The following is a 26958-nucleotide window of genomic DNA, read 5'->3' as shown; positions in this document are numbered from 1 at the left end:
ATGTGTTAGATCTTTTGACTGAGACTGGCATGCTTGCTTCTAAACCTAGCGACATTCCCATGGATCCTCAATTGAAGTTAGGACGTGATGATGGTGACTTGTTAGATGATGTCCATCATTACAGGAGTCTTATTGGGAAACTTATTTATCTTATTGTTACTCGTCCTGATATTTCTTATTCTGTTGGTGTGTTGAGTCAGTTTATGCAGTCTCCTAGGAAGGCCCATTGGGACACAGCGATGAGAGTGCTTTGATACCTCAAGAGTGCGCCCAGAAAATGGCTCATCTATCGACCAAATCGGAGTATGGACTTGGTTGCCTTTTCTGATGCAGATTGGGCTGGATCCGTTATTGATCGCCGGTCAACCACAGGTTATTGTACTTTTCTTGGGGAAATCTTGTGACTTGGAAGAGTAAGAAACAGTCCACCATTGCTCGATCTAGTGTTGAAGTTGAGTATAAGGCTATGGCCCACACCGGTGCTGAATTGATGTGGCTTCGTTCATTGTTAAGAGGAAATAGGATTTCCAGTCTCTTGTCCTATGAAAATGTTTTGTGATAATCAAGCAGCCACTTACATTGCTAGTAATCCAGTGTTCCATGAGAGAACGAAGCATATAGAGGTAGATTGTCACTTTGTGCGTGATGTAGTCAAAAAGAAGCCTATAGCAACTCCTTTTGTGAGCTCTACTGACCAACTAGCTAATCTGTTCACCAAAGCTCTGTTCAGACCAAGTTTTTAGTTTATCTGTTGCAAGCTGGGCATGGGAGATTTGTATGCTCCAGCTTGAGGGGGAGTGTTGAAGTATACGTAAATTTGGGATTTTTACTGTTCATGTTATTGTTCACGTGAACAGTATTATGCTATTGTTTTTATTCTATTTTCTATTTCTAATGTGGGAGTCTTGCTACATAAGTTTTGGGAGTTTTTAGAAAGCATAGTTTCTATTTTGGTGGTAGTTTCTATTTTCAGAACTTTCTATTTTAGGAGTTAGGAAGTTACTAAAGCTGTAATTTATTGTTTCCTTTTTCTAGAGAACAATTACTTGTCTTTCAAGTTGTATTAGATTCATTAGAAGCTATAAATAAAAGGGATCTGTGATTCTAGACTCTTTAGCTAAGAACCACAGACCTTTTCTGCTGGTTCTTCATCTCTCTTTTCTCTGTTCAAGTTCAACTGCTATTTTGATTATTTAAAGCTTGTTTTCTAACAGTAATCTCCATGAGGAAGTTTATATGGAGCATCCTCTTGGGTTTGTTGCAAGTGATATGGTTTGTTGTCTTAAGTCTCTATATGATTTGAAGAAATCTCCTCGGGCTTGGTTTGGTTGGTTCGCTTCTGTTATGCTGGATTTTGGGCTTAATTCTTGTCATAGTGACCATTCAGTATTTTTTTTTCACCACTCTAGTACTGGAAGTCTCATCCTCATTGCTATGTTGACAACATTATTAGAACTGGAGATGACTCTACAGGGATTGATAAACTGAGGATATATTTGTAACAGCATTTCCAAACTAAGGACTTGGGAAGGCTGAAATACTCTTGGGTATAGAAGTTGCTGAATCTAAGAAAGGGTTTTCTTTTCATATTGGAAGTATGTAATTGATTTGTTGTCAGAGGCTGGGATGTTTGGTTATAAACCTTTAGATAATCTTATGGATCTGAATTTGAAGCTTATGCTAGAAGGTGGAGATATCCCTGATGATCTAAAGAGATATTGAAAGCTTGTTGGAAATTTGTAACAAGTTGTGCATGTTTGATCTATATGCTTCCAACTTGAGGGGGATTGTTGGAGAATTAAAGGGGGGGGGGGGGGGGGGGGGGGGAAGAAAAGAGAAAGTGCTAACTTGATAATTGTTGTTTCCTTATTTGTATAGAATTCTTCTTCTGGTGTTAGATTCCTATTTTGATTTGTAATCACAATCCAGTCCATAAATAAAGTATCTTGGCTAGTGGAGGCTTAAATGATAGAGTAAGGCCTCTTTGGATGTTGTTAGATCTCTTCTTCAGTTCTGCTATCACTTGCCTTCTCTGTTCTTGCTTCAACCAATCTACTCTCTGATATAGATTCTCTTTGATTACTGAACTTCCACAATCTTGAGTAGTTCTTACTGATGGCTCCACCACACAGGTGACACGACTTGGTACTATTTCTCCAACTACTTCCATGACACTTTCATCTATTCTTCATGTTCCTCATTTACCATTAGTTCTTGTCTGTTGGTAAACTTAGTAAAGCATTTGGATGTTCTGGTACCATTTATCCTTCCTACTGTGTTATATAGGACACTCAGACAAGGAGAAGGATTAGTGGTTGACTGAACAGGTTGGTCTTTACCATCTGGACAGCATGAGACCTACTGCATTGGTACAGGAGCAGATATAGGCTTCATGGTCCAAGTTCATTACACCATGGACTTTAGCTTTGTGTCCTAGGCAAAAAAAGCTTATTGACTTAGACTACTTAAATAGTAAAGCACCTGTTGTATGTGAAATATGAAACAATGCTTCAATTAACGGATTGACACCACTGCAGGGTTCGGGAGGGTCATTATGCATGGTCTTAACCCGGCCTTTCAGAGATGCTGTTTCAAGACTTAAACCTGTTACCGTTAGGTCATAATGAAGCAACCTTACACTTGCATCAAGGCTCACCCTCAGAAGACTTTATAATCAGAAGACTTTATAATAATTACAGAATAACAAAACTGTGGTATCACATATTGGTCTGACAAGCCACTTGCCATTTAAAGTAATACAAAAATATAAATATGATGATTCTTTCTTCAAAAACAACAGCATTAATTCAGGTAGTGTCCAGGAAATGTCATAAAAATTGTCAGTGACAGTAGACAAAAATTGATACGGGTAGTATGATTAAGTTATTTCTATAGGAATCCTTACAAGCAAATTTTAAGGAAAAATTATTAGAGAGAAAAAGAGGAAGCGGAAAGCTGAAATCACTTTCATAGTTCTCATACAACAAAGTGATATTATCACAGAATATTCTTGCTGCATAACTCTTAAGAAATGGTGTTCAACTCAGTAAAATGCAAGTAAAGTATCAGTTGGACAAAGTAGGATGTCAAACTCGATGGAGACAAATACCTTCAATGGGGAGAAAGCAAATGTCACCAGAGCATTGGATGCAAAGTTGACAAGCACTGCAACACTTAAGCCTCTCCCTCTAACACGCAGTGGGAAAATCTCAGAGATCATCAGCCAACCAATTGGTCCAAATGATAGCTGCAAAAGCAATAACCATGGAAAAAGGAAAATAGTTGCATTGGAAGGTCAGAGAAAATATCATTTGACACAAAGCACTCATGCACAACATACACATACATGGAAGGGCACAATACAAACAATTGACAAGAATCTGAAAGAACAAGTGATCTTAAGCATCTTACTGAACCCTCCAACCGAAACAGTAGAATCAAGATCTCAGGTTTAATTTTCCAACCCACATAATTAAAAGACCGGGTTTAGATTGAACCCCAACTCCTAGCACCATGTGCAAAAGCTGCACTGCATATCAAAGCCCGCCACATTTCCCAAGATAGATAGGGTGATGCAGGATCCAAGCCCTCAAAGACCAAGTGGAAGGCCAAGAGAAGCCTCTAAGGTTTTCTTCCTAGCAGCATGGTAGTTCTTTTTTACAGTTCCTAGCTTAGTTTGATGGTCAGTGGCAGAGTTGTAATTCTATCCACTTTTGAGGGCATATTAGTAGTCTTTTAATTCAATTTATAGTCATAAGGTGGCCCATGACTTAAGGGTCCTAATTGAGAGTTTGGATCCTCCACCCCGACAAGTAGAGGATTGTCCTCGCCTCAAATCAACAAACAATTAGTAGGGAGCCAACCTCTAAATGTTCATGGTCCACTTTATCAATGCTCAAAGGTGAGCCTCCCCTCCTAAATGTGTGGTGGAGTATGAGGGGAGCACCAATCCTTGACCCCAATGGGTAGAGGATCCCGACTCCCAAGTTAACGTATAGGTCTGACTAAAAAGACGTAACAGGATTTCTATGTTCTAATTCCTAGAGTAACATACTTATTTTTCATTTAGAGCACAGCCGGGAGTCTAAATCAGATTAGGACCCTAGCTATCATGTATGCATAAGTCCCTCCACTAAAAGGGGAAGGCACCTATTGATTATATTAATAAAGCTTCTCTATTTGAGTATCTCCTTGTGTTTTGCTGCTGGCCTGCTGCAGCTTTGGTTTCGCTCAATTTGGTTGTGAAGATCTAGATTTAATAAAGCTCCTAAGGTTCTAAGGTGAGGTCAAACGCAGACTCTCACTGTCACTGAAAGGACAGCCTTCAATATCACCACTTCCATCTGAATCAAGCACCTGGAAGGCTCTAAAATAGGTATCTAGCAGCCTACCCCATTCCCCCTTCACATTCCCTCATCTATTTTCTGTATGGAACCCCCTATCCCTGGTTTGACCCCTTCTCCACCCTACATTAAGAAATTTCAGAACTCCATCACTAGCCATCCTTTTCGCTCCATATCGCAGCCATCCTACTACCTTACAGAAACTACCTGCAACTCCCATTCCAGCTCAAACTACCCAGCCAAAACATAGATCTGTCCCTTACTTGAAATTGGAATTTTATTTCCCTCCAAAAATAAGATTTTTCATAACTTCATATTCCACCAACAAACCTAATGAAACTTGATGAGCAAGGCCTAGACAACTTGTGAAATCCCACCTAACCTCAACCTTGCTGCTATGCCATGCCAAATGCATACATACCATATGCATTGTTTGATTTATTCTCTATCGTATGAGTTGCCTAGTTTCATTTAGTAGAAGTTTACCCCCGAAGCTGATCTATTCCCTTTGATAGGAGGGTGATCTTAAGTCATTCCCATGATTGATCCTTCTATCCCTGCTGTTCTAGAGTGGATCTCCATACACTCTATAACCTTGTGAATTCTCCACATGATGATTTCGAAGAGAAATCAAGTATGATCTTCATGATTTGTTAACCCTTCTAATTTTTTCTGATTTCAAAGCATGTTAGATTTACTCCTTTGTTTTTCTTACAAAAGACTTATTGTTATTTGTTCCCGTAAATTTTGGGAGAAGAAGTCAAGATAAAAGCAAAGTATCTCCATCTCTTTGGAAGCCTAGTACCCTCTCAATTTCGAGGACGAAATTATTTTAAGGGGGGGAGAATGTGAAATCCAGCCCAAACCTAACCAAGACACCCTATCTGTTTTGGGTGAAGAAGGGCTTGTTTAATGTTTGACCTAGAGTTGGACCTTAAGTACCATGTTGATATCCTTGGAAAGTCCTAGGAAGTCAAGTCAGACCTCTCCCTTAGTGTAGATCCGAAGTCCCAAAATGAAGGAAGAAGTCTTTGTGGGCCATCTCAGTAGAAGACATGGTGTTTTGACCCAAAACCCATGGATATTGATGATGGTGCTTCCTTATGGAAACCTTAGTTGATTTGGAGTTGGACTACTCATTGATGAAGAAGAACTTGGTTGATGGGCCTAAAGCCTAGTTGGGCCTGATTTAAAGACATCCCTCCATGCTAGGTAAGTAGTATGATGTGTTGAAATAAGCCCATCCAAAAATATTGAAGTTAGGCCCATTAAATCCCTATTTTTGAGCAAGCTGCCTAGGCAGGGGCAATTTGGTAAAATTCAGTTTTTAGGGTTTTTAAAGCTTTATTTATTGGAATTTCGTGGTAAACAATCCCACTAGGTTTCTAAGTCTTTAGAGAACGTAGGAAGGACCTTAGAACTTCCTCTTTGGCAACCAATCAACCAACAGGGCCAATACCAATTATGAATGATTATATTTTGTATTATCAGTTGTGCTTGTGAATGATTGATTTAGAATGTGATTGCCTAGGTTGTGATTGGGGAATGGGGAATGCCCTTTTGGCTTTTCCATCATTGGACACTAGTGGAGGTGGTATGAGACATTTTCCTATTGTGCCCCTTGGTGCTTTCCTTGATTACTAGTTGACATACCTAGGGCATGTCTATAAGTGTTTGGCTAGGATGTCCCTATTATATCAAATCCGATCGGAAAGGGAATTGAGTCCGAGCAACCCGTGATTGCAATGCTGATTTGTGGATACTTAATAACGGTGCGTAATATCCGTGAGGAGGACATGAATCACATTGTGGACAATCAATACCGGTGCGTAATATCCGTGAGAGGCCATTCATTGGTACAAATGCAGAAGTGGAACGTGGGCCCTAGAACTCAAGACCGGTGAAATGACCCATGAGAGAGAACAGAAGTACCTGTTAGCTTGATGTAACTGACCAATAGGGTTGATGAGTCCGTAGTCCGACTTGATGACTATCATAAAGATACACAGACTCTAGGGAGAAGGATACCGAAAAGGTTCCCGTGATGGGAAGAATGGAGGTATCCGGATCTATGTTGATATAACTAAGTAGAAGACTTACATTTTTGGCTAGGCTTAACCCTGACACGCGCCAATACTCATACCAATGGCGGAGTGAGAGAGTGTTAACTTAAACCCCAACCATGGAATGTCCGGATGGATGCCTTAACCCAATTGCCGCAAAGAACCCAACAGACATGCATCAGAGCCGTGAGGGAAGTGTGACTGAGACTACCCAGAGGAATATGGTGTTCTATCTTAATGCGTGTCTGCCAATAGAGACTAGCATACATAGAGTTAGAAGCATATATGCATTGTCTGTTTCATATCATGTTGCATTTTATATGGTTTGCTTTCATGTGTTATTATGTTATTATGGATTTAACTGCCTTGCTGAGTTCTTTTGAACTCACTCCTTTTTGCAACATCTTCTGTTAGACTTCTCTGCAGGTAATACTACTACTGTTGACTATGATGGTCAGTAATATGAAGACCAAGTTGATGACTCATATTATGCTGGTTATGGTGATTACGTCGGTGAAGACTATCAGTACGAGACTGATATTTATCAGGATTAGTTCGACTTTAACACTTGTGTGCCAGCGATGGGACATCGTCTTATTCTCTTTTTTTATCTTTATTAGTTTCATTGAGACTATAGTTTAGCTTTGTTCCCCTTTCATGTTGGGAACCGGTTGTAATCGTCATTTGCTTTTGATCTACCTTCCGCTTGTCTGTGGAGTGATTTTCCGCCTCACTCTACATTTGATTGGTATCATTTTCCGCACTCTGATTGTATTCTTGAACCGTATCTTAATATTTTGATTAATAAAGTTAAACATTCGATTTATTCTTACTTTTGATTATATTATTGTGCTAAGTAGATATGATCGTTCCTAAACTTGATCTTCAGGACTGTGGATCACTCCACCGGGTATTCCAGATAGGGTACCGGCTGGCTGGATGTGACTGAACTACCCCTAGACTGGATCCAAGTTTGATCTCTTTCCACGTCATTAAGATCTACATAAATTGTCTTAAGAAACTTATCCGACATTCATTCATCTCATCCCCACATGATTGGCTGGAATCTTGTTGGATTTTCACCTACAACACTTCTAAGGAGTCCTTAGCTCATCGACAACAACAAAATAACATCAATCAAGGGTATCTAAAGGTGTTCTTCAAGCCAGGTGATTTTATCCCCAAATTTGACTTTTTTTTTTCAAATACCATATTATAGAGTAGGCATGAGTATGGATTGTTGAAGTATATGAAAGTTTAGGCTATTTTACTGTTCACGTTACTGTAAAAGCTGTTTTTACTGTTTACGTTACGGTTCACGTGAACAGTATTATGCTAGTGATGCTACTTTACTTTCTATTTCTAATGTAGGAGTTTTGCTACATAAGTTTTGGGAGTTTCTAGAAAGCATAGTTTCTATTTTGGTGGTAGTTTTTATTTTCAGAACTTTCTATTTTAGGAGCTAGAAAGTTATAAAGCTGTAATTTTTTGTTTCTTTTTTTTTTTTTTTTCTTCTAGAGGACAATTACTTGTCTCTCGAGTTGTATTAGATTCATTAGAAGCTATAAATAAAAGGGATCTGTGATTCTAGACTCTTAAGCTAGAATCACAGGCCTCTTCTGCTGGTTCACCATCTCTCTTCTCTTCTTCTTCTTCTCTCTTTTCTTTGTTCAAGTTCAGCTGCTGTTTTGATTATTTAATGCTTGTTTTCTAACATGATATCAAAGTTTTTTTAATCAAAACAGTGTAGTTCTCAAGTATTCTCTTCTAAAGTTCTCTTTCAGTGTTCCTCTCTTTGGTGTACAGCCACCTACTACTGTACTTATTTTATAGCTAGATCAGATGAATATAAACTGATCTATTCTATTAGTTACCTCTTACTTATCCCATAATTTGATTGATTACTTTGATCTATTATTTTTTGCAGTTTTACATCCTTCTGCAGATTTGTTTTCTCTGCAAACACCTATTTGATTCTGTGTTGCAGAATTTTTCTGCTATTCTTCTTCAAGTTTTGGTGCACAACCACCTGCTGCTACAAATAATGTGTTACTTAGATCAGTTTTTTGTTCTACCCTGTTCTGTTCTGCACTCTGCAGAATTTATTTTATGATTCTTCTTCAAGTTCTGGGTTGCTGGTACATGAGTTTATACTACAGATCGTGGGATCTTTTGCTGGTTTATGAAGATTTATTTGGGATGGCTACTGGTTTATATGGTTTGCTTCTTTGATGACTCATGAAGGACTCAAATAATACCTATCCATGCTACTAACAACCCAAGGAATCCAGATGAAGATTGGCTGTATGTTTCAGTTTGCAATCCTTTACATGATGATTCCTACACAAGCTTTTTTTTGGGTCTTCTCTAAGGTTCGATCTACCTCGTATTCATTTTTTTTTTTTGGTAAACCAGTTTTGGGTCAAATTCATGATCATTGTCCTTTCATGGTCTAGATCAAAAGAGTACTAAAAGTTTCACTTATGTTTTTTAAAGGAATGCTATTTTCATTTGGAAAGAGGGTTTTATTTAATACCTTAAGTTGATGCAATTTAATGACTATTTATGATGAAAGCGTGTCTTACATAAACCTAGAGAGCCTATTTCCTTCTGTGTGACTAAGTATGCATGGTTTTACAAGGAAAGTGGAATAAAAGAGTAAATTTTGTTTTTGGTAGAATAAGAGTAGGTTAAGATGTGACATGGTGGTCACCCATCAATATAACCCATAACATATCACAATATCTCATTATAAAAGCATGAACTCAAGGGACATGGTTACATTTTTGCTTCCTTAAATACCCTTATCAATTCAATCAATTAGACTTTTAAGTTACTAATAAATGATATTGAAAATTGTAATTTGATATACATAATTATAGTAATACAATAATAATTACTACTAACTGATAAGATCCCTTAATTATCCCTATTTATCCGATCTATTAAACCTTAAACGTCATTAATTAAGCATGTTCAAAATTGTAATTTTCCATCCATATGTATAATAATTCATAATTACCAAAAAAATGAAACAATAATAATTATTTATTTGATCCTCTTTCCTGTAATGTTCTTCCCCCTTCCAAGGAAATAGTTATTACCTTATTTTCCATTTTTACATAAGTTCATTCAACAATTATTTCTTTTAGTTTTCATTAATGAAATTCTTCTTTATATATATATAAAAAAGGTAGTGGACGTGCGAATTGCTTGGCTAAACGCTCATAGAAATCCTGCCATTAAATCTGAAAGGGTTATCCATATAAATTTTGATATACAATAAAATTTAATTGTGGAACAAACAGATTTTGTCCCCCACACCGTTCTTACACTTGTCATTGAACCATCATAGATATCTTTAACTATGTTCACATATTTACTTGCATTATATCTTCTTTAATACTTGCCAAATTAACGCACTCTATCATAAGCTTTTTCTAGGTTAATAAAGATCATATGAAGTAATGAAGATCCTTCATACACTCTCAATACCTTTCCATAAGTCTCATAGCAAGGTAAGTAGCTCCCATCGTAGATCTTACCGAAACAAAACCAAATTGGTTCTTTGTATTGGTGGGTTTTGTCTCAAATGGGTAATCAAAGAAAAGCTTTATAGATTTTGTTGTAACAGCAGTAATGATTCAACCAATATGACTTTATTTCCATATTTTACTGGCTAAGGCACATTCATTTGCATCCAAACAAGGCACCTCTAGTTCTAATTTTATGGTTTTTGTTTTTGCATCCATTAACAACTTCTTTTCTTAGAAAAAAACTATTGATGCAGAACACAGAAGTAATACAAAGAAGATAATTCTTCTAAATCAACCAAAATCTAATAAAGGCTAATTAAAACAAGACCTAGAATGGCCTCTTATGTACACTACAATGTGCTTTTTCTCTTTCGTTTGTATGGGAGAGCAATATATTAGAACCTAAGCCTAAGTTTTCTTACAGATCCAGGTTGACATCAGGAGCGTGAAATATATAAAAAACAAAGTTGAACATCAAAACCAAAAAAAAAATGCTTCCTGATGAGAAAGGATGATCAATCCGAAGGAATCTTTGTCAAGACATGTCACATGTGTTCAACACAAAACCTGCTACGAGAGAAACTTAAGGCACATTCAAAAACAGATCTACCTCATCTGAAGGAAGACTTGATGAAAGGAGTAAATAGAGAACTGCCAGGTACCTGATAGCACCCAACATATAACAGTAGTCCAACTACAGCCACAGGTGGTGCATCATCCAAGAAAAGGTAATATGAAGCCAATAGGAACAAAGAGACCACCTGTCACAAAAAGTAAAAAATTTAATAAGGAAATAAACCACGAATAAAAATAAGCAACAGTCTTTAAAGGATTTGCCTGAATATAACTAGATGCACCATGATTTTACAACCTTTATTTTATTTGTAGATTTGGATAACCAATGGGACTGAAGAAGATAGAAGATATCAGTTAAAGAAAAAATGATAAGTATTAATATAACATATTAGTTTCTTATAGACAATCAAATTTCCCACTGCAGTTGGTTAACATAGGGCAGTACTGGACCTTGTATCATTGGATTAAATCTGAATAACTTTGGTATGGCTTATAAATGACTTACATCATGCATAATGTTTTTGATGCTACAGTAATTCAGAATGTTTTAGGGAAATCGAACCCGCCAGAGGGACTTACAATACCACTGACGCCTACGAGTAGTAAAGGTCTTCTGCCAAGTCTATCAACTGCAAACACAGCCGCTCCGGTCGCAATTAACTACAAATGGGAAAACAAGTATCAGGTACTTGTTCTAAAACACGCCATACATCAATCATTATCTTGGGGCAAGTACATGTAACCACAAAGCAGGCCGTATCAGGGAAGGGGGGGGGGGAGGGCTTGTCCTACAAAAATTTCTCACATGACATTAAATTAATAAGCATAACAGCATCAACAATGGTCAATTACACAAGGGACTCATTATCATAAAAGTATTAAAATATTCATGAAAACCATTCTCAGCCCTGTCAGCCAAAGCTCAGATAAATGCATCCATATCTTCATCCATAATTATAGCACGTATGCATACCCAACAAGAGAACATTGTAAAGAAAAAATGTACATGTGAGGAACTGTCCATCCTTGTTTTGGAAATTTTAATTTATAAATAATTTTATAAAAATAGTATTCTCAGTAAGTACTGAAATGAAAAAGTTCAATATCTTGGCGAAATCTTGCAGAAATTTTAGTAATTTCGCCGAAACTTCAGAAATCTTGGTAGGTGCAATTTCGGAAATTTCACCGAAATTTTGAAATTCCAAGGGGTTAGAGCATATGGTGATTCATCTGCTAATTCCAGGAACACATCTGCATATGAGCATGGAGATGGATCAGGTGCATCATTTATGGACTTTGTCTTTGGATAACTATTAAGACCAGCCCAACTGGTTATTCCAGTTCAGTGATCGGGACAGTCTATGGCAGTATTAACACATTCCCTAGGGTAGGACATCTACTTAATGTTGATGATGCTACCTATAGAAGGCCAATGACAAACTATATAGATAACTTTATACATACCATGTCTTGGCCTGCTTATATTTAGTATTCAGTGTACTCCAAAACGGGATGGATCCAGCCTGACACATATTTGTATATTGAATTCTACTTATTGAATTTGTCATTGTATTTTAATCAAGAACTTAGTGTTGTCTTGCATAATATCCATATTTATATTTGTGAAAATGCATGCTCCAAACTTCGAGTTTCGCCTGCATACAGCCGCGCATTTGCCGATCAAGAACACTACTTCAGGTTAGGTTTTAGGCAAAAATAACACTTTTGTTATGTTTATTGGCCTCAAATTAAGTTGGACACCGAAAACCAGCCAAAAAAAACACCAAAACCCCACCGAAATATTGAGTCAAAATAAATTGAAGGAAAAAAAAATTCCAAGATATGTCAACACCACTATCAAGCCAAAGCATCTGATTGGACTAGAAGTTCAGATGCAACATTTTATAAGTAACCCATCCATCAGATTGGACTGAAAAATCAACCAAATCTCAAGAGTGCTATATGGGAAACCTGATTCAACTTTCAGCCAATTCTAACCGGTTGAGTGGGTATTGGACTGAAATTCTGTTTTAGCATATGCCTTGTTTAACCATGTTTACCTATCTGATTCGGTTTATAATCTGCTGAACCTACTAAACCACTGTTTACATTAAAGTTGGGTCCGAAATCTTGCAACCTATTTCCAATCTCTAGAGTCCAAACCCTAATTGCAGCAGTTAATGTTACACCTGCACTCAAAGTTTAGGGCAAATTTGAAATTTGTTATTAAAACCCATGCTGCATACACTGGGGGACTCTGGATCATAACAACCAAACTAGATTTTTGCATTCTTTGGGCAGTAAATTTGCCAAAACTTTTGTGTCCAATATCTGATCAAGGTTAAATTTGCCAAAACTTTTGTGTCCAATATCTGATCAAGGAGTTCTTTGTATGGTAAAGTAGATAATTGTATTACACTGTGTTCAAAAGACACCTGAAATAGGCTGCACGGCATGTTTCAACCAAAATGAGAACCTATATTCCTTGAGATGGCCCAACGAGTTCATTGGGCATTCTGGCCCCACTCACTATTTCTAAAGAAGGAGATTGCCCTTGCTACTTTTAAAATTTACAAGCTTCCATGTTTTTGTGGTTTCTACTCTTTGGATTATTGATACAGGAGCCATAGATCATATGACAGGTTCATCCTTTTTTTTCTTACATTATTCTCCAACTTCCGGAAAAGATAATGTTCGAAATGCTAATGGCACTTATTCTTCCATTGCTGGAAAGGGGACCATTTAGCACTCTCCATCACTTTCTTTGTCTAAAGTTTTACATGTTTCTTCTTTCTCTACTAATTTGCTCTCTATCAATAGTCTTACACATAACTTGAATTGTAAAGTGACTTTTTCCATCTTATAGTGTCTTCCAAGATCTAGTGACGGGGAAGGAGATTGGACGTGGTAAAATAGACAATGGACTTTATCTGCTAGAACCGATTGTAGGATCTACTTCTGACCTAGCAGCATCTTCTCATCAGGTCCATTTGGTAATGTTAGACCTTCATAAATGGCATCATAGGCTAGGTCATCCCCTTTGAAGAACTCTTAAGAAAGTGTTTCCTGATTTAGTTTCTTCTTATAATAAGGACGATTTTTTATGTGAAGCCCTGCATTTTTGCAAAGCAAACTCGTTCCACTTATTTACCTTCTCTTCATAATAGAAAATCTATTCATTTTGTGTTAATTCATACTAATGTTTGGGGGCCCTGCTGATATGTGTTTATTACTGGTCGTAGATACTTTTTTACTTTTATTGATTGTCACTCACATTCTAAGTGGATTTATCTTTTAAAACAAAAAAAAAATGAGGTTTTTTGATTTTTTTGTGATTTTCATAATATGATTAAAACTCAGTTCAATGCTAGTGAAAAAATCCTTCGCTTTCACAACGGCACGGATTAAATTGATGGAGAATTTTAGATATATATCTCTCTAAGTCCAACATAATACACCAGACTAGTTGTGTTGATACAGCTGCCCAAAATGGGGTTGCCGAAAGAAAGAATCAGCATTTATTAAAGATAACACATTCTATTACGATTGCAATGAATGTCCCTCGCTAATACTGGAGTGATGTAATACTCACTGCCTCCTACCTTATGGATAGGATACCAAGTAAGATACTTGGTTTTAAATGTCCTAATGATATTTTTCAAGGAGACTCTTCCTTTATTAATCCTCCAAAGGTTTTTGGACGTATGTGTTATGCCAAAATCACAACCCACCAGAGTAAGCTAGCTGCCTACAACTTATACTACATATTCCTGGGGTATTTCTAGGGTATTCTACTACTTAGAAGAGGTACAAATGTGATCATCCTCCTTCCAAAAAAAAACATTGTGTCAATGGATATAATTTTTAATGAGTCTTGTGCTTACTATACACCTCTCAGGGGAGAGTCCTAAAGAAGAGGTGTTCTTTCCAACTTTGGACCTTCCTACCACACATATAGACTCCCATACACCAACACAGCACCACTTAGGAATTTAGGAAGAGTTTCCTAACTAAGGGGAGACTTCAATCCAGTATATCCGAAGACTCTAATTCTCCAAACTCTAGACCTTCTTACCGCACACAAACTCGCACACAACACCATATCACCGCTTAGGAGTTCAAGAAGAGTTTCCTAACCAAGGGGAGACTTCAGATAGTATACCTGAGGACTCTAATTCTCCCCCTCTATTTTCTAAACCATATGAAGAATCTGGTCAGGGGGAGACCACTCATGTGAGGCACACTATTGAGGTTTTTCAAATTAGGATTGACCAAAATAAGGAGGTGTGAACCTATCAAAGGAAGAATCACAATCGGCTAAAGTAGGAAGAGAAAGGTGACATGTTACCACTTCAGTCCCTTGCTTCAAAATCAGATTCTATTGTTCCCTCTAGGGTATCTTTTCTTGATCTTCCTATTACTGTTAGAAAAGGAGTTAGATCTTGTACTTAGCATCCCATAGCTAAATGTGTTTCTTATAACTCTTTGTCCGACTCTTACCATGCTTTTATATCCTTTCTATCATCTATTTTTGTTTATGTTCCTAAAAGTTGGCAGGAAGCCTATGCTGATAAGAGATGGAAGGCAATTATGGTAAAGGAAATGCAGATAATAAAGAAAAATGATGTTTGGGAGCTGGTTACACTTCTATTAGTAAAAAAATAAAATGCCTATGAGTTGTAAATAGGTGTTTGCAGTTAAATAGAATATCTATATATCGGTCAACAAGTTAAAGGTTGGACTAGTTGCAAAGGGGTTTACCCAAACCTATGGGATTGATTATAAGGAGACTTTTGTCCCTGTTACAAAACTGAACACCGTAAAAGTTTGTTGTCTGTAACTATGAACAAAGATTGGAACTTGCACCAATTAGATGTAAAGAATGCCTTCTTGTAAATGGAATTGGAGGACAAAGTCTATATAGAGATCCCATATGATTTCTCTGATGACAATACTGTAGGGAAAGTTTGTCGGTTGAAGAGGTCAATTTATGGGTTGAAACAGTATCCAGAAGGCAATAAAGAAGGCAATAAACTCTATTAGGTACAAGCAAAGCAATGTTGGTCATACACTGTCAAGAAGTTAGGTACCAATAGCACACTTTTCATTGTTTATGTGGATGATATTGTCATCATAGGGAATGATGCTGAGGAAATACAAAGGTTGAAGGACTTTCTTGGCGAAGAGTTTGAGATTAAAGATCTACAGAAGTTATAGTACTTCATAGAAATTGAGGTGGCTCAATCAAAGAAGTTTATATATCTGTCCCAGAGGAAATATGTTCTAGATTTATTATCAAAAGTAGGAACATTGTGGTGTAAACCAGTTGATACACCTATTGAGGTGGAGCTAAACTTAAAGAGAAGGAAGGAAAATCAGTGGACAAAGGAAGATATCAAAGGCTGGTAGGGAAGCTTATTTACTTGTCACACACCAGGCCAGACATTGCTTATGTCGTGGGGATAGTGAGCCAGTTCATGCATGATCTATATTCAGCTCATATAAAGATTATTACCAGATTACTATGGGCTGCGTTTGTTTGCAAAGGTGGGGTGGGAAAAAAATATGTGCACCCCATGTGTAGTGGGGTGAGGGAGAAGGAAATGAAAGGAAAGGAAACTGTGGAAAAGTATTAATTGTGGGTCCCACATTTACCAGACAAGTTTCCTTAATTTGTCTCTAACTTTCCCACCCCAAGCAACCAAACAATATACACTTTTAGGATTTAAAGGAAAAGTAGAAAAAGTTTGTTTTTTTAAAGAATTTTCCCACCCCACATTTATTCCAGCAAACAAACGCAGCTATAGTGAACTCCTGAAAAAGGAATACTTTTGTCATCCACCGCTAATCTAAGGGTAGAAGCATTCACTGATAAAAATTGGGTTGGGTCTCCTAATAAAAAGTCAATTTCAGGTTATTGTACCTTTGTTGGAGGTAATCTAGTTACTTGAAGGAGTAAGAAATAGAATGTGGTGGCTTTATCCAGTATTGAAGCTGAATATAGAGCTATGGTTCGTGGAGTTTGTGCTACAACAAGGTTGTATTGTGACAACAAGATTGCCATTAGTATTGCCAATAATCCTCTGCAACATAATCTAACTAAGCATTGAAATTAACAGATTTTTTGTCAAAGGAAAGCTGGAACAAGGGCTGATCTGCATACTTTTTGTGACGTCTGGAGACTAAGTGGCTGATATTTTTACCAAGGGTTTGAAGAAGGAGATTTCCTTCCTATCGTAAGCAAGTTGGGCATGACTAATATCTATACTTCAACTTGAGAGGGAGGGTTGGTTGAGTTCTATTAGGAGTTTTGGTTTATGTAATTTTCTATTTCTTGTTGCTCAAATAAGGGTATTTATGTAATAATACACTTTCCAATTCATTATAAATAAAGGGCTTGAGATCACACTGATAAGTTCAAGCCATTCTACCACAATCCACTTTCTCAACAGATTTCGACATCCACCTATCTGCAGCTGCGTTGAGATTTCATATTGGTAGTTTAAGATGACTGAGTCAAAGCCTACCAATGATTCTTTACAGGTTCAGATTACCATTGTCAAACTTAATGGGGACTCTAACTATTTACTTTAGGCACAAGTTGTTCAAGCCTATATCCATGCTAATGGAAAAAGTAAGTATTTAACTAAAGATACTATTGTTTCTGATGACAAAGACAGTACATTTATTGCTAACCATGATGCATGGATATGAGAGAAGTCTAAACTGAGAATGGCTATGGAATAGTGTTGAACCATCATTTGCAGCCAATGAATTTTTCATTCGTATGGGGACATCTCTGTGAAAGTTATTCTCGAGCAAAGGGCATATCACAGACACATGAACTGTATGAAAAACCTTCCACTGCTCTCAAAGTGACGCATCTCTTAATGACTATTTCAGCAGCAACAGAAGTTACCTTAAAGAGTAAAAATTCATCTACCATGTAACACTGACTCGGATCAGCTCATGCAGCAATAAGCTGTATGTTGCCAAATTCTCGGCTGATCTTCATCCTAACTATCAAGCTGTTAAAGCTCAGCGTCTTACTAGTGAACAGGTGCCTACTCGATATGAAGCCTTTTCACGCTTGCATCGTCTGAATACCACTAGTTGTAAGGCAACCTCTACTTCTGCCCTGATCAAGGACATCAATGCTTTCCATGATTGTGGTCATGGCTCAAATCACCATGGTTCCAGTAGACAGCAGATAGATAAATTTCTTGTCAATGTGTATTTTGAGGTAGTCCAACTATACAGTTCATACTTGTTGGAAAAGCATGCAGACCACATTGGGCTATTGAGTTGGCCAATACAGCCACCATTGATATTTTGGCTGATCACAATGACCCTGTGACACAGAATCATCATCAAATTGGGCTTCCTTCCCTAAAATTAGACTAGGATTCAGCTATACGTGTATTTGGCCTTTGATTCCTTGGGCTTACTTTGTCACCTGATTTAATGGGCCTAAAAATATGGGTAGAAAATAGGAAAACAGGATTTATTTCATGAATTTGGCGATTTAATACCTTCTATGTGATTTCATATCTTCTCTTTTTCTCTTTGAATCTCCCAAGAATATATCTTATCATTCAAAGTGATCTTCAAGAATATTGATAGAACTCTTATATCGCGAGTCTATACTCGCAGGCAGGGAAAGCAAGATTCTGGATCTGCTGCACAGCAGCCAAAGATGGAAGGAAATAATTGAGAAATATAGACTGCTTTATAAGAATAAATTTGGGGTAATTCTGTTGAGATACAGACTGCCTTTTAGGAATGGATTTGAAGTGATTCGGTTAAGAGATATGATAGGAAATTAATTACAATTAGTAGGAGAAGGGAGATTAGGAGAGACTTGCGTTTTGAGTTGTTAGGGAAATAAGGGAGGGGGCAATTGCTCTCGGGCAGAGTAGGATCACCTACTGCTGTACTGTGTTCTGTTCTAGAGATTATTTGATTAAAGTTCAGTATTGCTATTATCTTTGTGTGCCAATTTTTCCATTGTTCTTCTGTTGAAATTGGGGTCTTATCAAATATCCTCAACAAGAGTTCAATTATCACTAACCCCAATAACACTTCAGTTTAGGACTGAATCACATTGGCAATGCCACTTTTGTGATCCCATCAAGAGCTTTTTCCAGTGGACCAGTTTCACGTGACAATGACGATCACTTCTTCAAGTTTCTTCACCTTGAAGCTTGCACACCACTCTGATAATTCTTCAATAAAAATTAGGACTACTCAAAAATAGTGATGTAAGCAGTAAGTACCATGGTTCTACAACTCACAAAATATCGCCAAGATCTTGTGAGATATCTTGGCTTATAGAGATCTCATCATGCAAAGCCATGGCTGAGATCTTGGTTCAACTTGGTTCGACCGAGATTCCAGTCAAGCCACAGTGACAAAAATATGTCATCTCAATCAAGATCGAGCGTCCTCGTCCCGACTCAATCTCAACAAATCTCGTGGGAGACCACCTTTTTCCTTGCTGGATTTTTGGCAGAATCTTGGTCAGAACACCACCTAACCTGCATCAAGAACATGTTTAAAGCATCTCTAGAAAAGATCCAAGTGGTTTTGAAGCAAGTTGAGAGTTTTCCCAAACTTTACTTTTTTTGAAAAACTGTGTTCTTCGTCTACACCACCTAATCAATTTGTTCTAGTCAAATTTCTACCGTCTCTCATAAATGATTGAGTCAGACATGCTGCCACATCGCCTACTGCTCTTCTCAATCTCTGTGTTTTCTCCAATTTTCTATCATTTTACAAGTAGAACTATTGCATTAATACAAAAACAAGGAAATCCACAAACAAGGAGGGCAAGAATGATAAAAAAAAAAGTCCATTTTACAGAATAGGAAATAAGGAAAATGCAAACATTCGAATATGAATAAAGCCAAGTAACGGTAACACGGAAGCTTCTCCCATAAATACTGCATCAAAACAATACATATTTATTTGAGAACTAGAAATCACCAGCCATCACCTGCAAGTTAAATATTTTGTACACCAATGGGGTAAAATATATTCTCTTCCGAAGAACGTTTATCAGAAAAGGAAAACTACCTTTAGCACACCAAGAAGAACAGAAACCCGGGTAGCATCAGATGCAGCAGAAAAACCTGCACTCTGATGAAACAATTACTTGGTAAGAACGAAACAAATGCTAAGAGCTGTGATGGTATATATATTTGCAACTCAATACCTATCAGAACATATTCCCATGTTCTCAAAAATGGTTGTAAGCTATATTCATTGTTTTCCAAGAATTGTCAAATGTTACTCAAAGATAGTTAAGCAACGACATGGCAACAGATACAGAAAATCTATCCCTGGGATTAAACTACTCTTTGGCTCAATTTTCTCACATCTCTAAAAAATATCACATGCTAGTCAGAGTCAGGGAGCATTTATATGTTTCATCTAGATACCAAGGAAACTATGGTAGAAGTTCTGAAAAAGATTAACAAAAAAAAACTACTAAGAAGTAATAGAATTCAAGCATTATTTATATGATTGCTGTTATTAGTATGATTGTTGATGATGATGTCCATAAATCCTCATAATGTTGAAAATGAAAAAACAAGGAAGATGAATTAGCGACCATGGTGGGACAACTCGGCGAGATCTCGCCATATCTCCCTATATCTCACTAAAGCTCTCAATTTTTGCTGGTTTTTTTTGCAGATTTCAGCTGGACTTTCACTTGCAACTACTCTTAGCACATCTACAACATGGAAGGAAGATCAATCATTCTCTGGTTGTCTTATGAACTTACGATTTAATGACTTATATAGAACTTCTAATGATTATATAATTTTATTATTCTTTCTTGAAAATTGAGACTGCAATACTCATATGGATGGAATTTTGATGACAATTAGTTATTTGATGCATTTGATACACTTGTTTTTTCATTTATATGCCTTAAAGGTTCTAAATTACATGTTGTATAACATTGCATTCCCTAATCCTACAACATTTCGGTTTCTAAGTTTCACACCATGGGTAGACTTAGAAACCATAGTTAGGGTTGTTTTTTTTTTTGACAAATCCAAGCCCCCCCCCCCCCCATGTGTTCAAAAGGCCTTAAATAAGATAAATACCAAGTTTAAGCCCAATTGGGACCCTAAAATCCACCGAGATGGGCCACTGAGTTGAAGCCAAAAAATCTCATATCTCAACCGAGATGGTCAAGATCTCGGTTTTTCAAGGTGGCGAGATCTCGCTCAAAAGCGAGATCTTCTACCATGTTAGTGACTGCATTCTCTTTCCATACTGTTGCCCTCCTAGTCCGTTCATTTGAGCTAGCCTTGCCTTTGACTTCTATAAGTTAGGCTAGATAAACACGGGTATTCAGTTCTCAAAAGAAATAGAGCTGCAGGTGGTCTAGCGATCTGCTAAAGTTCAAGCATACTTCCATGGAAGAGGATTTGGACTAGTTGATTGATGGGTTACCATTTCCCTCCAAGGCCCAACCACTTCTTCCCAGGAGATTTAAAAGACCTTACTAACAAGAATTTCCCTTTAATGACGACTTTTGGCTCCCAAGGGAGGTCATTGCATGGAAGCATTAATGTTGATGTGTACAACTTCTTCCTAGTAGATTCAAAAGACCTTACTAACAAGAATTTCCATTTAATGACAACTTTTGGCTCCCATGGAAGGTCATTGCAGGGAAGCATTAATGTTGATGTATACATTGACATTGTGCTTTCTAACAATTTGAACCTTTTAGCTTTAGGTGAAATGGTAGAAACCATGATCAATCGAACAGAGAGGTTGAGAGTTTTAAATCCTGGGAAGTGGAAAAATTGGGTAATGGTTGATTCCCTTTCTTCTCCCTTAGTGCCACATGAGCTGATCTTGGGTATTCACCTGCACATGCAAGAGAGTGTTGATTTATACATTGATCCTGCCCTTGCCTAACTATTCAAGCTATTGGGTGAATGGTAGCTAATACTTAATTTATGCGTCCATCTGATTTGGATAATGACTACAATGCACACAGACATTGCAACACCGATTTGAAGCTCATGATGATGATGGACATGTAACTGTAGTTGAAGTTAACAAATTCATAAATGATTTGAATGCATCATGGATTTGCTAGATCAAATTAGATGTGGGTTACACATGCTCAAGAGATAAACACAGTAAAGATGTACATGTCCAATAATTGTCATAGGCCATGGCTCCATGCATGACTCTGAGAAAGCAGACCAAACTTTAGTTTCTTCTACTCATTTAAGATAAATAAGATCAGTAACAATAAAATCTAGAGAATTTTAGTTTCCTTTTCAAATTTTTAATAAATATTATACACTTCAAATCATTTAAATTAAAATTTTAAAAACAAAGTTCCAAAACTTATTAAAGCCAATAATTCCACCTGAAGAATGGTTGCAGCATAGTACAGCACACTTGGTTGGCCTGTGATCTGCAATGCAATGCAAGGAAAATTACATTAAGAAGAAACAGTGAATATGTCGTATCTCACAGTGGAGAACCAACCATAAAGATGGTACCTGTTGAAAAAGGACTAGTCCTCCACCAATGATAAGGGCCTTCAAGCATTTCCCTTGGAAAATCTCACCCAGTGTGGCTTCTTTTTCTGGTTCACCATATGAAAGCTCAGCCAGAATCTCATCAACTTGTTCTGGAGCTGAATCACCAATGGATGGACCCCTCAACCGGCACAAACAGTGAATTGCCTTTTCTTTTAACTCTTGCATATTTCCTTTCCCTTGTATTGCACATAACAGAAGCCATCGAGGTGATGGTGGTAGCCACCATACTCCAACCCCCATAACAATTGAAAGTGGAATGCTAGTTCCATACATGTAGCGCCATCCTGCTAGTATATCAATTTCAAGACTGCCAATACCATAACCTAACTGCATAAAAAATCCGGCGCTAAGTATAACCAAGGGATCTAAATCATGGTTGTCAAGGCGACAAGGCAACCAAAGCAATTGGGGCACTGGGCAGGTGATTAGGAAATAAAGTGGCGCCTAGGCGGCAATAAAGCGACCAAATCAGTTGGGTCAAATTTTTCAATGCAACTATTTCTAAATTGATAAATCTCTATTATAAGCTAAACAAACATTCAAGAATCACATTCATAAATAAAAATAAAAAATAAAAAAAGCATTCAAGAATGATAGTTATGAAAGGTTATCCCCCCCCCCCCCCCCCCCCCCCCCACACACACACACAAAAAAAAACATAAGTTCATCTCATGAAGCATCATAACATATGACTATATCCATTTTTTACTGCTTTTTTGACTGAACACAATAAATTAATAGATCACATAATTCCGATTTCCAAATCATTCTCCATTTAATGATTCATTGATTCTCGATTCCGACATGAATAACTATTGAATTCATATATGGCTTTGTAGAACAAAATTTGATTTTAAAAAAATTAAAAAAAAAAAATATTATGTACAAAAATATCAAAAAAACGACTGCTTTAGTGCTGAGGTGACAATAAGGTTCACAAGGGGATAAAGCAGCCAAAAGCAGTTGCAAATAAGGCAGTTCAAAAACCGCCTTACCAACTAGGCGGATGTTTTGACAACAGTGATGTAAATAGTTCAAAAAACCATCATAGAAGGAACTCAATAGAGGGTAAAGGTAAACAACAGGGAAATGATACAAGAAAATGTTTAGCTGTTTTGATTATTGACTAGGCCTGCATTATGTCAAACATTTCTTCTAGGGTTTGTATTCACCCAAAGAGAGAGAGAGAGAGAGAGAAGAAGAAGAAGAAAAAAGAACACTTAATGAGTTATCAGTAATTCTGGAGCACTTACAAGCATTCCAATAACAATGAAGAACTCTTTCAAAGAAATCAGTAGACCTCGTATTTGCGTCGGAGCAGTCTCAGCAATGTACATTGGAGCAGCATGCATTGCCTATAAAGATCAAGGATCTGAAAATTACATTTCTCATCTAATAAAAGGAGAATGAAGATTAAGACCATGACTTTCTTAAGCAAGTACCAAGACAGTACGGCTAAGGATTAATGGCTTCGGCAGGCTTGGTTGTTGAACACATGCATGATGTACAAAAGATGAAAAGAAAAGCTAAACAGAAACGCTAATATTTTTTAAGTTAGACATATTGTCAAATTTCCTCCTTCCATCCCCTGATCTGAACTCTTGCTTGCTTCTTTCCTTTTAGGTATGTAAGACATGATCACTACAAGTTAAAGGGTAACAATAAAGATAATAAATAAGAAAGACAATCTCAAGAAGATAGCAAGAGGGGGGAAAGAAAATGTATTAGCAGCAAGCACATTATTTTCTGATATAGGTAGCACTGTAGCATATGCGTGCTGTTACAGGAGAAGAATGCTGGCTAGTATGCAACCAAGGACAGGCACAAAGAGAGTCATAATCCGGTGAAAGTCCCCTTTTCAAAGGGACCTGAGAGGGTGGAATATGTTTGGTGCAACCTTCAATTATTATTAATATTCAACTAGCTACCCCACAACTTGAACCCACATCTTCACGATGGACCCTAGGTTTTAATGTCACACCAAGTGAGAGCTCTTTATATGTAAAACCACTGTAAATGCAGATTCAGGGTTTATTCTCCCAGGCACACAGTACAGCATCACATACATAACCATTGTAAATGCACATTAAGGGTTTCTTCTCAGGCTTAAATAGTCCAACATTGCATCACCTTATATGCTTCCAGGGTATTTTGGCCCTTACTCCTAGCATCCTCTACCCAAGATGAGATATCCTCCAGCACCATCAACCAAGGAAGAGAATGGATAGAAGCACAGAACTTTTTGCAGCCTACTCCATCCCCATTGTACCACATAAAATATCATTTGTGTGGAAAATGAAAATAATAAATGTCGTGATGGAAGAACAAATAGTACTTCAAAAAAGGAAATACCTTGCCAAAAGAACTAAGAGAGGCATCCCTCCTAACCAACTAAAAATTAAAAGCAACAGTTTGTCTCAAATGAGCCTTGCCAGCCCTTCCCCCTCCCTAACCCCTGCCAGAATCAAACAAAGATGCTTGTCACTTCACCTTTTTCACCCTCTAATTCCAACTCTCTATAAACCATGACAAACCTTCCATTGATAATCCCTCTGCATTTTCTCTCTTCTCAAAAACATTCTATCTTCAGAAATTTCAAATTAAAAATCTTGCCTTGGTCACTCTCTTGGCTCTAAGCTGACTTTCAATATGGAATAGAAAGCTGAAGGTTCTTTGAATTCTTCATGGAACTGGTTTGCTCATTTTCAAGTTCATCTCTGATGAAGCGAAAGTACACGTTCTTGATGGGGCCCCATGGATGGTTGGGCTAAGCACAATTCCTCTGCCAGTGGCCAGTGGGATCCCTACCTGCAATTCCACTAGGTCGACTTCAACTCCGTTCTCCTGCAGGTTGCCATGCCTGGTCTTCCACCCCAATATTGGAGTTCAGAATGCCTTAGAACCAGTTCATTCCTTGCTTTTGCCCCTTAGTCTGGTGCTGACACTAAAATTGACAGACTCTCGCTTGCTATGATTTGTGTAGACATCCCTGGAGTTTCAATCTCCTTCCACCTTTATTATGGAAGATGGTTTCAGTTTTGAACAATCTGTTTATATGATTGGTATTCTCCTCATTTTTTCACTACAAAAAACTTACAATGTATGGTGCAAAGTGTTGGACTGGGGAGAAGCATCATATTGATGAACTCATCATAGTAATGAGGTTGAGGATGCCAAGATGGATGAGTGCCAAAACTAGGAAGGATAAAGTAAGGAATGTTCATATTAGAGCTAGCTTGGAGTAGCTCCGATAAATGATAAGCTATGAAAAGGTCATGTGAGGTAGCACGTCCATGTTCAATGAAGGCTTTTAAAGTCCTTTATATGGAGGAGTGATTTAATCTAAATTGAAGGAACTAAAAAAAGTTAAGGGCAAACCCAAAATAACCCTAAGAGAATTAGTGAGAAAGGATATGCATGGCTTAAGCCTTTTATCTTGTAGGGCCTCAAATAGAGCTAATTGGTAGGCAAGGACCCATGTAGCCAACCCCATTAGGTTTGGGATAAGGCTTGTTTGTTTTTTGCATATTATTCATAAGTAAGAAAATACCCCTCCTATTTGAATCCCGTAAAACAGTTAAAAAAATAAATTTTGACGAAATAGGAATTGAAATGTTTGATTCTTTAGTATCTTATTCAGAACTTTACAATCAATATATACACAACTGCTATCTATGAAATAGGAAAGAATATCCTACCTAGAAGATTAGAATAAATAAGAAATCTACCTAGAATAGAAGATTACAATATATGAGAAATCTACCTAGAATAGAAGATTACAATCAATGAGAAATCTACCTAGAATAGAAGATTACAATCAATGAGAAATCTACCTAGAATAGAAGATTACAATCAATGAGTAATCTACCTAAAATAGAAGATTGCAATAATAAGAAAAATACCTGTAATAGAATATTACAATCTGATCTACTTAGATTAAAGATACTAATAAAATATTATGATATGATTATAAGATTTTCCACACTCCCCCTCAAGCTGGTGAATAGGCATTCTCCATTCCCAACTTGGATATGCATTTTTGAAAGGCTAAGCTGCTCAATCCTTTAGTAAGTACATCAGCAAGTTGACTATGTGTAGACAAATACGGTGTACAAATCAGTCCACTATCTAGCTTCTCTTTGATGAAGTGTCTGTCAATCTCAATGTGCTTGGTTCGATCATGTTGAACAGGGTTATGTGCTATGCTGATTTGTTGTCACAGTAGAGTCTCATTGGTCCACCCCATTCAACCTTTAGGTCTTCTAAGATAATCTTCAACCAAAGTAATTCACATATTCCTTGAGCCATTGCACGAAATTCGGCTTCTGCAATTGACCAAGCCACAACATTCTGCTTCTTGCTCCTCCATGTCACAAGATTGCCACCAAGAAATGTGCAATATCCTGTGGTCGACCTTCTATCTACTGTTGACCCTGCATAATCAGCATCAGTGTATGCTTCTAGTATCATTCCTTTATTCCTTCTAAATAAAAGGCCTCTCCCTGGCGTCCCTTTTAAATATTGTAGCACACGGTGAGCCGCATGCAAGTGAATTTCCTTTGGATTGTGCATGAATTGGCTGATTACACTAACTGCATATGCTATGTCTGGCCTTGTGTGAGACAAGTAGATTAGTCTTCCTACTAGTCATTGATACATCTCTCGGTCCACAACAACATCTTCTTCTGCTTTCCCAAGTTTACTATTGGGATCTATTGGAGTGCTTGCTGGTTTACACGTGACCATTCCTATTTCTTTAAGGAGATCAGTGATATACTTTTGTTGAGAAATGAAAATGCCTTGTTGAGAGTGAGCAACTTCAATGCCAAGGAAGTATTTTAATCTTCCTAAAGCCTTGATC

At 37.3% G+C, this 26958-nt stretch overlaps 1 protein-coding gene across 1 annotated transcript in view; it reads right to left on the bottom strand.

Moving 5' to 3' along the window:
- LOC149012137 (D-xylose-proton symporter-like 2) overlaps positions 1–26958 on the bottom strand; it is a 60150-nt gene that overhangs the window by 9587 nt on the left and 23605 nt on the right. The window contains exons 7-13 of the mRNA XM_089158102.1: positions 23351–23452; positions 22056–22424; positions 21920–21967; positions 19594–19656; positions 11098–11178; positions 10605–10703; positions 3110–3247 (exon numbers count right to left, since the gene is read on the bottom strand). Coding sequence (XP_089014228.1) covers positions 3110–3247; positions 10605–10703; positions 11098–11178; positions 19594–19656; positions 21920–21967; positions 22056–22424; positions 23351–23452 — 900 coding nt within the window. The remainder of the gene's footprint in view (positions 1–3109; positions 3248–10604; positions 10704–11097; positions 11179–19593; positions 19657–21919; positions 21968–22055; positions 22425–23350; positions 23453–26958) is intronic.

Source organism: Hakea prostrata, chromosome 6 (genome assembly GCF_041222555.1).
Source record: "Hakea prostrata isolate BN-2017 chromosome 6, UWA_Hpros_2, whole genome shotgun sequence".
NCBI classification, from domain to species: Eukaryota; Viridiplantae; Streptophyta; class Magnoliopsida; order Proteales; family Proteaceae; genus Hakea; species Hakea prostrata.
This window is presented reverse-complemented; position numbering and strand designations above follow the sequence as displayed.